Raw genomic sequence first — 13,832 nt, 5'->3', positions numbered from 1 at the left:
GTATATTTATGCCATAATTTACTTTGTTTTCAGATTTATGTTTTTTTTCTGACAATATCAAATTATCCCTTTATTGTTCCATGAATGGAATAGTTCCATGCAACAATAAGGATATATTTGTGGAAATCTTTATATGACATATACAGAATCTTCCAAGGAATAATATTACTCTATGAATTATAGAGAAAAGGACTATGTGTGGTCAAGCTCATGAATTGCCTGATTTCATTTTCATTACATATTGTAAATGATTATTGCTCATATCTCAAAAGGTAAAGAATATCTCTAGTAGTCCAGCAATAATAAGTAGGATGGTGAATGTTGATTTCACATAAATACTAGTATGTTGAGAAAATACATTTCCTTTCTACTCGATGTAATTGATGATGATGGTAAATGGAGATATTATTTAGGATAATCTAGGCCCAATACAATCACAAAGATCTTTATCAATGAAAATGAGGCCGAAAGATCAAGGTGAGAGAGGTCTGAAGATGCTATATGATGGCTCTGAGGATGGAGGAAGGGGCCGTGAGCCCTGGAATGCAGATGCATCCTAGGAGGTAGAAAAGACAAAGAAATCAGAGTCTCCAAATGCTGTTTACAGTCCTGTAAACGCCTTGCCCGTAACTACATGAAACCATGTCAGACTTCTGTTTTCAGGAAACTACAAAAGGATATATTTAAGTCACTAAATTTATAGTAAATCATTATGCCAAACAATAAGTTAATCAAAATTAAAAATACAATGAATAATGCAAATAAAGTACAATAATGTAATTTATATACTTACAAATATATTTTTATATTGCCTTAGAAAAAATTAATTCTTAAAGAAATTTCTGTATTAATTTTCCCTTGGTTTAGCGACTGGTAGGGAAGCACAGTAATTTTAGAAGAAGCTCTGTGCTTAAATATATCCCCCTAGAGTCCCTGTTGCCTTAGAAAAGACAAGCTGTCCGAGCGGGCTGAAAGGAGCAGTTCGGTGACTGTAAGGTGATAATGCCAGAGGTGGTATGTCAGACAGTATGTACTGGCTTGTCACCCCGGGGTACACACAAGTGCTGCCAACTCCTATTCTAGTTTAAGCTATTGAGTTTAAGCTACTGAGATTCTTTTTTGCTTTGGGGATTATTTTTGTCTATTTAGGGGAGAAATAGGTGATATCAAAAGGGAGGTTGGAAGGGTAAACAAATGTAATTATGGTATTTAGTATATATTAGGTGGAACATGTGGGCAGGAATGGGAGGTGAAAATGAGAAAAACAAAGGAAGGGGTGACACTGTTCAAAACAAAAATGTACTCATTACCTGACTTTTCAAATGGTAGCCCCTCTGTATAATACCTTAACAATAACAAATTGTATTTTAATAGAAAAACAGATGGTAATTTCTCCATCCATAAGGAAATGACAACTCAACACAAAACTAATTCGAGTATGTAATTATAAGAGGGTTAACAATTTCACCAAACCTAACTAGAAAATTTAACTTTTATTACTAATAACTTAGGTAAAAAATTTACTAGGGTGAGGTTATACCTGGTAGTAATTTACTTTGTTTAGAAAAATTATAAATTGGATGAATAAATATGAACTATGGGTGGTACAGCACAATTCTCTATAAAATGCCTATATATAGCTACAAAAGATTTACTTGGGGGGCTGGGAAGGTGGCTCAGTGGTAGAGCGCTTGTCTTGAGCTGAAGAGCTGAGGGACAGCACCCAGGCCCAGAGTTCAGGCCCCATGACCGGACCCAAAAAAAAAAATTTACTTGGGATGAGATTTTAAAAGGGTAAAATTGGGGCTGGGAAGGTAGCTCAGTGGTAGAGTGCTTGCCTTACATGTATGAGGCCTTGGGTTCGATTCCCCAGCACCACATAAGCAAAAATGAAAAAAGCCGGAAGTGGTGCTGTGGCTCAAGTGGTAGAGCGCTAGCCTGAGCTGAAGAGCTGAGGGACAGCGCCCAGGCCCAGAGTTCAAGTCCCACGACCGACAAAAAAAAAAAAAACCCACATATATGAGGAAGTTAAGTTAGGAAGTGAATGTATGTTCAGAGAAAGACTCAAGCTCAGAAAAGCAATGAAAAAAACCCCACAAACTAATTTTATACCTCAAATCAATCCTGGATATAGTAATAACCTACAACCATAAAGTAAATAAATAGTAAACTGCCCTGCAAAAACCAGTAAATCCAAGGAGAGGAAAACACAATTTTTGAATTTATTATACTAAAATGTCTAACTTTCCATCACAATAAAAGTCACAATGCCTTAAAAAAACTGGAAATATAGCCCATTTAAAGGAAAACATTCAATAAAAACTGTTCTCATAAAGATGGAAAATCTACAAGATACAGACTTAAAAACAACTGTCTTAAAGATGGTCAAAAAAACTACAGGACAATGTGGAGATAGCCAACAGATGACAAATGAACAAAATGGAGATAAATACAGAGATTTAAAAAAAAAGTAATTCTGGAGCTGAAAAGCACAATAAATAAATTGAAAAACCCATTAGAAAGATTTAATGGCAGATCTGAACAGGCAGAAAAGCGAGTAACCCAACTTGAAGATAGGGAAATGGGAATAATTGAGTTTGTGAAACAGAAACATCAGCTAGAACCTGAGGAACTAGTGAGACATTAGCAGACTGACCACTGTATGCACTGTAGGGAGGAAGAGAGCAAGAGAACCAGGAAATAGAGAAATAGTTTAGCTAAGAGTTTTTGTTCAAGATACTAGAGATATGATAACACTAGAAAAGGTAAGAATATCAGCTAGTAAAAGGAAAGGAAAGCCATAAAGTCCTGGAGGCTGAGTAAAGAAAGTGGAGGATGTGGTCAACTGATTTGTCAAGCAGGCCAAGTAAGATGAGCAATTAGGCAGACAGTATGTCAATATAGAGCACACTTGCCCTTCATGTTGTAAGGCCCTGGTTTGGCCCCAATTCTCATAATTAGAACTGACCAATAGATTCAGAAATGTGAAGTCACTCATGACCTTTGATGAAACAACTGGGCAAAAGTCTAACTAAGGTATGTTTGTGAGAGAGAGTGAGAGGATAAGAGTTAGATGGGCTTTGAACTCTGGGCCCAGAGCTCCTTTGCTCAAGGCTACCTCTTGAGCTACAGCACCACTTCCAGCTTTTTCGTGATTAATTGCAGATCAAAGTCTCACGGACTTTCCTGCCCCAGCTCCCTTCAAACTGCTATCCTCAGATGTCAGCCTCCTGAGTAGTGAGGATTACAGGCGTGAGCCTGTTGTCTGTTTTACTGATTTTTTTAAAAAGGGTTTTTAAAAAGGGTTTTGCTGAGTAAGAAAACAGAAATGGAGAAATAGCTGGAAGGAGTATGGATCAGGAAAGATTTGTTTTAGTTTGCTTGTTGTTAAGATAACAGCATGTTTGTATACTGAGAGAACTTCAATGTCAATGCCTTTAGGAGCAGGGGAAGGAATCTACTGTCCCAATGAAGATATTGCCCTATTTTGAGTGAAAGCCAGGGCAGATGGTCCACAGCAGTCAGGGAAACTGAGGTGCAGGTGAATTTGAAACTGAGGTGCAGGTAGAAAGGCTGCATGTCCAGCTATGGTCAAAAGCATTGTGCAGCCACAGAACTGTAGGAGAGCTACAGTTACCAGGGTTAAGGTTTTGTTAGAGAATTTCATCAGAAAGTGGGAGGAGAACAAGGGAGTTAGACACTGGCAATGGCAGATCACACTACTGACATGCTTCACACTTCTTCACTCCCATCTATACCTGCAGACCTTGCTGTAAGTCAAGTGCTCATTAACTCTATCCTGAATTGCTGGAGCTCTTCATTGCGAAGCTTTTCTTACCAAACATAGAACACTCAGACTTTATGCTCGTTCTTGTCTTGCCCATTCTCTTCCTAATTCTTTGCCTTAAATAACTAGACTTTCCCCAGTCACCATTGGACTCTGTCATTCCAAGAATTTGAACTGTATGAGCACAGAACATCCTTAGTTTTATAAAAAGAAAATCATGTACTTGTCTTTCCTCCCAATTATCACTAACATATGAGCTTTTAAACATTCTTAAGCCACGCAATGGTGGCTCATGCCTGTAATCCTAGCAACTCTGGAGGCTGAGATCTGAGGTTCTCAGTTCAAAGCCAGCTGGGCAGCAAAGTCCATGAGACTCTGATCTCCAATTAACCACCAGAAAACTGGAAGTGGTGCTGTGACTCAAAGTGGTAGAGCACTATCCTTAAACAAAAAGAGCTCAGAGAGTTCAAGCGACAAGACCGGAAAAAAAAAAAAAAGCATACTTTCGCTAGCACCTAACACACTGCCTGTATCAGAACAGACATTTGATAATTTGATTAAAAGGATACATGAAGAAAGAATATTTGGTTGCATTGGGACTTTTCTTAACTCCATTCTTCTAACTATAAGCTATATAAGCCAAGAGGTTTTAGAGGATTTTGAATAGAACTTATCTTTTTATTATATATACGTTCACTTCTGTGAATATTTACACACATTAGACATGTGAACTTATGTAGGTTGTAAAATGCCATTCGGTTCTACTGAAACCTGAAGAGGATATTGTCACAGCACACAATTCATTTCTTTGTTTAATGTTTTTCTTTCACCATTTCCCTCGCATTTTAAAATGATGAGTCAGGACATTTCATTTGTATAAAATGTGCTTTGGAAGACATTCCTTTTTTTTTGCCGGTCGTGGACCTGAACTCTGGGCCTGGGCGCTGTCCCTCAGCTCTTCAGCTCAAGGCGAGCGCTCTACCGCTTGAGCCACAGAGCCACTTCCGGCTTTTTCTGTTTATGTGGTGCTGAGGAATCAAACCCAGGGCCTCATGCATGCAAGGCAAGTACGCTACCACTGAGCCACCTTCCCAGCCCTAAAATGTGCTTTGATAAATATTTACCTCCTTTATCTCAGGTCCCTTCTCCCCTTCCCACTGGTCCTGTTCCTCTTCCTTAACAGTCTCTGTTCTACTCTCACAGCCTTTTGTTTTAAAAAATAAAACCCAGATTCTGTATATCAGAGAAAACATGCAATATTCATATAATCTGACTTATTTCACATGACATTTATTTTGCAAATGACGTAATTACTTTATTCCTTATGGCTGAATTGTGTATGTACACCACATTTTCTTTATCCATTCATCTGTTGACAGGCTCCTCTTCTTCCTCTTTCTCCTTTCCTAGGGGGTGTGAGTTTGCTATGTATACTTCCCACAGTAGATGGATGACAAGCGCATGCCACCACATTCAACTTCTTCCACTGAGGAGAACTCTTGCAAACACTTTTGCCCAGGCTGTCCTGGAACAATGATCCTCTGGTGTCACCATTCTACACAGTTGGGAGGGCAGTAACACCATGCTCAACTATTGGTTGAAAAGGGGTGGCATGAACTTTTTGCCTCTCAGTCTTAAACTGTGATCCTTCCAATATCCACCTCCTGATTAGCTAGGATTATGTAAATAAGCCACTGTGCTTGGCCTTCCTTTACTTTTTAAAGCATGGCTTCTATTAATTATTTGAATACATTGTAATAGCAACTTTGAAGTTTTAGGTTGGTAAGTCAAATACTGTCAGCTTGTGGAGAATCTGTAGCCCTTGACTAGATGCTTAAGAGAGAGAGTCCTAACTTCTTGACCAAATATATGCTGCTCTGGGGGTAGAGGTAAAAAAAAATGGGGTATGACTCAAGCACCACAAAAAAAGTCTTTTACTAAGGTTCAGTAGCTTCTCTTGGATAAATGTTGTTTTCATTTAGAGTCCTGAGGTGGCTGTACAACCTTAGCACAGTTTGTCAAAACTGTAATTTTAAAAAATTGAATTCAGGACCTTATGTTGCTAGGCAGGTGCTCTCTAGCCCTTTTGGCTTTATATTTTGAATAAGGTCTCAATTTTTTGCTCTGGCCATCTTGGACCATGTTCTTCCTATTTCAGCTTCCTGCACAGCTGAGATGAAAACTGTACTGCCATAACCATTTTTATTGCTTGGGATGGAGTCATACAAACTGTTTTGGCCGGGCTGGCTTTGAACTGAGATCCTCCTTATCTCTACCTCCTTAGTATGAGTAGCTAGGAAAACAGATGTGAGTCACTGGCACCTAGTAAATGTATTGTTCTTTTTAAAAAATAGGTTTTAATGGTTTAATAATTAGTAGTTTAATATTTAAAAGTTTTTAAGGGGTCCTCATATTCCCATTCCAGAAGTAACCATTTCCATTCTATTTCTGAAGCATACAGGTTATTGATAAACTAGTATTACTTGTAAATAACTATGTTCATTACTGGTTTTCAACTTTTTATAAATGTTTTTACTTTAGGGAAAGATCTGAGAGTCTATGATAGCATATAAAATGATAAAATGGTGATCAGACACTGCAAATTGATTTCAAAATATTTACTTTTTAATTCAGCATTCTAAATAAAAATTATGTATGACTTGGTATGACTTACACATGAATTGGACATCCAACTTCAAAATCTGTACTGACAGCAAATAGAGAATACTTACGTGCCAACACCTCCTGGTTAGAGCATAAATAACTGCAAGAACAACCCAATGATTCTACCTTACCCTTCAGTAAGAACACTGTGTAACCTGTGCCCAGCCTACAACACTTTATCTGAGAAATATGGCCTGGATTTCACAAGAGTTACTTAATGGAGACATCTCTAAAGTACCATTTAGAATACCTGAAACAAAAATATTATATATGTTAATTTTTAAGCTTACCTGATATAAATAATCTTCAAATACAAAATAATAATCATCATTACTTGCGGTCAACTTTACATCCTAAAATTAAAAGCAAAGAGTACTGAAAGGAATCTAAATGAATCTGCCTGCAGTTCTAAAGAATACATACAAAAAATAGAAACAATAATGCAATAAACTTACTACTCTGTATGATTATGAAAGCTTCTCAATTATATTTTACCACTGCCCACTGCTAGTTGATCACTATAGGTGACACATTAGTTGATTTCTAGTTCCTTTTCCTTTTTTTTTCTTTTTTGGGTCCAGTCGTGGGGCCTGAACTCTGGGCCTGGGTGCTGTCCCTCAGCTCTTCAGCTCAAGGCTAGCACTCTACCACCTAAGCCACAGCGCCACTTCCGGCTTTCTTCTTTTTTGCTTATGTGGTGCTGAGGAATCGAACCCAGGGCCTCATGCATGCAAGGCAAGTGCTCTACCACTGAGCCACCTTCTCAGCCTTTCTTTTCCTATTTAAAGGTTTCATTAATAATATTTATTTCATCTCCTTTAAATCTAATTCTTATATGTCCTAAAAGTAGAAAAGAAAAACGGCTACCATCAGAACACCTAGCAGCAAGCACAAAAAATCTGTCCTCAAATCAGCTCCAAGCTCACTGTTCAAGTGCACATACTTGCTCTCCCTTCAAAATACCACATCTCTCCCTTGCCTTTGTGATTATTCCTTGTAAGTCATCGCTTAGCAGGACTAGTAGCCTTGACTTCCAATTATGAACTCACATTTTAAGAGATTGTTCCTTGACTTTTCCTGGATAGTATTTCAGTTCCTTCATATTTAATTCTATCCCTACTTTCTAATCAGAACAACCTTAAAACTCTCTTCTAACCCTGTAAGACTGTAGTCAATTTGAGCCCAAATGTCTTTTTAAAAAATACAGTTAGCACAAGCACAGTGCCTCAAACCTAATGAGCATCCTATGCATGGCCAATGAATGAACAATAAAAATAACATTTTAACAGAAATTAATTGTGGTTTCTTGTAATGTAACATATCACTGTATAGGTTCTATTCTCCAATAATAAACAAACAACACATTTGCATTATCCCCAGATGTCTCTCAACACCTTTTACAGTGAGTTAAAGCCTGCTACTGATGTGCCTCCGTGTAAAGAATATGCACAATCCAAGAGATGTAACTAAGAGTTGAGATCCAGTTCCACTACACCCAGCTGTGCAACTTTGGTTAGGAATTCCAAGCCTCAGTCTCTGATATGGTTTGGACAAGTGACGCCTAAAGGCCCAACTCACAGTTCTGTGGGAGGTAATAGAGCCTTTAGGAGGTGAAACTGGGTGAGAGGAAGCCAAGTTGTTGGTGATGAGCCCTGGAAGGGAATGCTGAGAACCTGACTACCCCTCCCCCCTCTGCTTTCTGGACAAATAGACTTGCTCCATCACTTCTGCCTTGCTGGGTTGTTTGCCTGGCTATATGTCAAAAATCAACAAAGCCAACTGATCATGAATTGAAACCGCCATAAGCCAAAATGAACCTTTCCTCTTTCACAAATAATTATCTCAGGTTTTTGCAACAGTAAAAGAAAGAAGACTTACATAGTATTCATATTATAAATAAGTATATTATTACCTACTTTAGAAATTATAGGAAGCCAGCCAGGCACAGGTCGTTCACGCCTGTAATCTTAGCTACTCAAGAGGCTGAGATCTGAGAATTGCAGTTCAAAGCCAGCCAGGGCAGAAAAGTCTATGATCTCCTATTTCCAATTAACCATTCAAAAACTGGAAATGGAACAAAATGAACAAAAGAGCCCAGGGACAGCACCCAGGCCAAGTTCAAACCCTACAATTGACAAAAAAAAAAAAAAGTATGGGTACATGCTTAGGATAGCATCAGATGCTGAGTAACTATTGAGAACACCATTTCAAAAATTAACCTAAGGGGCTGGGAGGGTGGCTCAGTGGTAGAGCGCTTGCCTTGCATGCCTGAAGCCCTGGGTTCAATTCCTCAGCACCACATAAGAAAAAAGAAAAAAGCCGGAAGTGGCGCTGTGGCTCAAGTGGTAGAGTGCTAGCCTTGAGCTGAAGAGCTGAGGGACAGTGCCCAGGCCCAGAGTTCAGGCCCCATGAAGGACCCAAGAAAAAAAATTTTAACCTAAATCCCTTTTACCCACAATGGTCTTCTCCTGTTTATTTTTATGGATCTTCAACTTTACTTATATGAAAAAATTCCAGATCTAAAGGATACCACACTTTTAGATCCACTGTATAATAAATACAATAAATTCTGATGGACTGATTGGGAAGAAGTAACAAAAAAAATCCAAAGAAAAGAGCACAGTATTTATTCTCAAGAACTCTCCATTTTAATGATATTAGTAGAAAAAAACCCCACAGTTCCACTTACCTTATAAATTAGACTGTCCACCAAAAGGTCATGTTGTATCACATTGGTCTTAAGCTGCTCATAATACAAGACATCCTAAATTTAAAAGTAAAATGATTTAAACAAATTAAAGGTCAATTACATTTATAAGAGCAGCCTTAAAGTTGAATTAAAACAAATTATTAATGGTAGTATTACTAAGAAAGTATCAAGTCTACTCACTAATACAACTCATGCCTGAATAACAGATTTTCAATAAATATGTCTCTTACTATCACTCAGGTACCTGGTACCTGGTAAGTACTTATCAATACTAAGTTGATTAAGAGACAGGATTTGTTAATCTAAATCTTGAACAGTGAGTTGGCAGGTTACCAACAATACAATTTTCTACAAGAGATGATACATTCACCAAAAAAAAAAAAAGTAAACCAAATCTATTTTATAAATGGTTCTAAATTGGTACCCAAAAGATCAGCTGTATCATTTAAATTTCTAAAATTTAATTTAAATCTCTAAAATTTCTATTGATATAAACCATATGTTTTATTCCTTTTTTTGTCGGTTGTGGGGCCTGAACTCTGGGCCTGAGCTCTGTCTCTCAGCTCTTCAGCTCAAGGCTAGTGCTCTACCACTTGAGCCACAGCGCCACTTCCCGCTTTGTCTGCTTATGTAGTGCTTAGGAATCAAACCCAGGGCCTCATGCATGCAAGGTAAGCATTCTACCACTGAGCTACCTTCCCAGCCCCAAGACTGAGTGATTTTTGATAGTTCTGTTCATAGAGGGAGATCTAAAACTCCTCTCTCTCTCTCTCTCACACACACACATACACATATGCATGTACGCAGACGTGTGCACACACACAGATACACATGTATACTACTCCAGGCAGAATCAACTTCTTAGGTCATTTTTCTTTATTATATCCTTTATCTGTCTGTTGGTGATTTCCTTTCATATTAATTAAATTTCCAAAAATGTTCTTATACTTAGAAAAATAATATTCCCATGATAATATTCTAATAATATTAGAATCATGGAAGAGTGTACAGTTGAATGGTAACTGTAGGAATGAAGACTTCATTTATTTCTTTATTTCTTTCCTTCTGATTATAAGATTTTAATTCTATCTTACATTTTTATTTATCTAAATTATCAGACTTACTTTCAAACTTTTATTTATTGCTTTATCACAAATATTTAATTAAGTGTGCCAATTACGTTTGTTAAATTTTGTCACAGAACCTTAAATTAAAATGATTTTGAAAATACGAAGGAGGGACTGAATAGACTACTATTCTGTGTTAAAGTGTGGATCTATAAAAGTCATGACTAGCTCAAGTGTGCCCCATGCTTTTCTTCTTACCTCTGGCTGACTGGAGACATTGAGAATGAGAGCCCACAGTTCCGCTCTCAGTGCTGTGGGGCTACCTTGCCTGATGTACTGTTGAGCAGCGGCACTATCTTGCTCCACGAGAACTGTGGAAGGATAATCAGATCTTATTAGAAATTTCACAACCTAAGAAAACCGTTGAACTCTTCCATTGTAAATCTTTGGGGAAGCCAACACTTGTTCTCTATATCCTACCCTTTTCCTCTTTTCCTCTCTGGATTTTGATAGAGCTCCATCTCAGCTTAGAGCTGTTAGCCTTAAACCTGGGTTTATCACCTGGGTTCTGGGGCTTGAAACTAAGGCCTTATACATGATAAGCCACAACATCTACCACCGAGCCCTAACCCCAGTCCTGGATAAAAGCTTTTTAATGTATGAACCTTGATATCCCTTTGCTTAAACTATAGTTCTATGAATCTGAAACCACTTATAGACAATTTTTATATTCAATAAAGTCATATATATCTATAATACCCTTGAACTTCTTATATATAATCTATTGTTGCAAATGTTCTAATATTTGGAAGTAGTAGTACTATACTACTTATAAATAAGAATCATTATATTCTATTATATAACACATAGTTATATATGTATATATATCCTAGTATGTGAAATATAATATGTAATATAGACATTTCTCTTGTCTGCAAAATCAAAATAAAGCTCTGATAAGCTTATTTTTTATGGTACTGGGGTTTGAACTTAGGCCTTTGCACTTGGTAGGCAGGAGCTTTACAGCTTCAGCCATGTCTCTATCCCATTTTATTTTGGTTATTTTTGATGAAGGATCTCTCTTTTTGCCTGCACTGGCATGGACCCCAATCCTCCTGTTTATTCTTTTCTTTTTTTAAAAAAATTTCCTTCTGTTTATTCTTTCCATCATAGCTGTGACGACAAGTATATACCACCATACCCACTTTTTTCTACTCAGATAGGGTCTCACAGAATTTTTTCTTTTTCTTTTTTTTTGTTGATTGTCCAAGGTGGGGTTTGAAGTCTGGGCCTGGACGCTGTCCCTGAGCTCTTCAGCTCAAGGCTAGCACTCTACCACTTGAGTCACAGTGCCACTTCTGGCTTTCCAGTGGTTAATTGGAGATAAGAGTCTCTCGGACTTCCCTGCCTGGGCTGGCTTTGAACTGTGATCCTCAGATCTCAGCCTCCTGAGTAGCTAGGATTACAGATGTAAGCCACTGACGCCCAGTGCCAATTGCAAGCTTTTTTCTAAGATGGCCTGCAATTGTGATCCTCCCCATCTCAGCCTCTCACAAAGTTAAGATGATAGCTGTGGACTCAGCTGTTGGATGACATGGGATCTTTTGAACTTTTTGCCAGGGCTGACCCTGAACCAGTATACTCCTGCTCTTAATTTCCTAGGTCTCATAAACTTTTAGTAAATACCCATATCAAAAAATCATCTTTTTGTATTCATTTCCAGCTTTCTTTTCTTTAATGAAAACATTAACTATTCAGTCTAGAAAGGCACACAAAATAGAACAGAAAAATAAATAAAACATGTTAGACACTGATTGCTAATGTTTGTGAAGCAGTATTTTTTTATATTTCCTCCTAAAAGGGGGAAAATTTCACTAAATGAAAATTAAATGAACAATAGAAATAAATGGGCCATACAAAAGATAGGGATGAAACATATTTTAATTTGTAATGATGTTCAATGGGAGTCAAATCATACACATGAAGCCTTTTAAGCAAATGATTTTTAAAAAATTAGACTAGGGTATTTGGTACAAGACAGTAAAATCTGTCACAGAAGGTCCACTCTGACACAAAGCCTGGTCTGCACAACATAGCTGAAAGATAAAGTAGGAAATAAAAACAAGGAAAAGCATCTTTTGAAGATGGGGGATATTCCTCAGGACAGTGTCTTGGTGAGGGCCCTGCGCAGTCAGCAGGGACTTCAAATCACAGCCTCTCCTGATACAGAGCACAGTCTCACTGACACCAACGAGAGGTGTGCGGGGGTACACAGAAAAAGCTGCGTCTTGGATTCTAAATGAAATGCCACCCCTCCCCTCAATGTTTTCGTCTAACCCCGTTAAAGAACACATCTGAATTTGGTCTCTTGAGCCAGCAAGTATATTTCTTCATCTGACACTTATTGATAAGGTTACTGGGTTTTCCTTCCAACTAGAGATTCCCATTCAATTACCCGTATAGTTTAATATTACTCCTCTTTAGGTTTTTAACTTTTCAGGAATAAATTTCAGTTGAGGCTATTTTATGGAGACGTTCACCTAGAATAGCCTCATCTTTCATAAACTGTAACAATTATGACTGAAGGTTGGGAATTTAGCTCAGTAGAAGAACACTTGTCTGGTAAGTATAAGGCCTTGAGGTTCAATCCTCAGCTCTGAAAAAAAAAAAGACCCTAAAATATGATTGAATGCTTACCTTTCTGCCCAATACGCACATGCTCATTTTCAAAAAGTTCTAAAAAGGATAAAAGAAAATAAAATTATTAGACATATTACTATATTATATTAGATATATTATTAGCACACTCAGAATAAAGCTGCATTTTTGTTTCCTGGCGCTAACACTTTTATTTGTTTTTAAAACTAGATGGCATTATAGAAAACTACAAGAATTTTTCTTTCTTTTTGAGATAGGATTTGCTATGTAGCCAGACTGGCCTCAAACTTATGATCCTGCTGCCTTGGCCTCTGACATATTAGGATTGCAAGTATATGCTACCACACCAAGTTCTGAAAACTACACAAGCATTATTCTGTATTTAGAAAGAGAGTTTCTTGATTGCTTAAAGTTCATACATTAAATTGCAAAAAATAATGAATTAATGTTGTCTTTGTTAAAAAGAGTATCTTCTCATATTACAAAGTAAACGGGACTCAAGAAACAAAGGACCTCTACTTAATTTGTCCTATCATTTCTAAATGACTCCATGTTCTTGACCACATATATGGTATATGTGTGTGCACATCTGAGGGAAGCTAGGAGGAGGGAACAGAATCAGGGAAAGGGGAAAAAGTACAACAGAGGGGCCCATCAGCTGCACTGGACACTGATGAAAATGAACTAATTAACTCAAGGGCAGCGATGGGAGGGTGGGAAGGAGAGGGAAAGAGGGAACAGCTTATACTAAGCAAAAGGAAAGAAATGTACATATCACCCAATGTAGAAGAAATAGTTGGATTGTCAAATCTTATAGAATTCACAAACTTTGTGGGCTGGGAAGGTGGCTGAGTGGTAGAGCGCTTGCCTTGCATGCATGAGGCCCTGGGTTGGATTCCTCAGCACCACATAAGCAAAAAGAAAAAAGCCGGAAGTGGCACTGTGG

At 37.7% G+C, this 13,832-nt stretch overlaps 1 protein-coding gene across 1 annotated transcript in view; it reads right to left on the bottom strand.

Annotated features, from left to right (window-relative positions):
• The window catches only part of Tbc1d19 (TBC1 domain family, member 19), a 94,807-nt gene that overhangs the window by 32,572 nt on the left and 48,403 nt on the right, over positions 1-13,832 (bottom strand). Inside the window, exons 10-13 of the mRNA XM_013009195.1 lie at positions 12,926-12,964; positions 10,487-10,599; positions 9,141-9,215; positions 6,742-6,804 (exon numbers count right to left, since the gene is read on the bottom strand). Of these exons, the coding sequence (XP_012864649.1) occupies positions 6,742-6,804; positions 9,141-9,215; positions 10,487-10,599; positions 12,926-12,964 (290 nt within the window). The remainder of the gene's footprint in view (positions 1-6,741; positions 6,805-9,140; positions 9,216-10,486; positions 10,600-12,925; positions 12,965-13,832) is intronic.

Source organism: Dipodomys ordii, unplaced genomic scaffold (genome assembly GCF_000151885.1).
Source record: "Dipodomys ordii isolate 6190 unplaced genomic scaffold, Dord_2.0 Scaffold8, whole genome shotgun sequence".
Classification (NCBI taxonomy): Eukaryota; Metazoa; Chordata; class Mammalia; order Rodentia; family Heteromyidae; genus Dipodomys; species Dipodomys ordii.
This window is presented reverse-complemented; position numbering and strand designations above follow the sequence as displayed.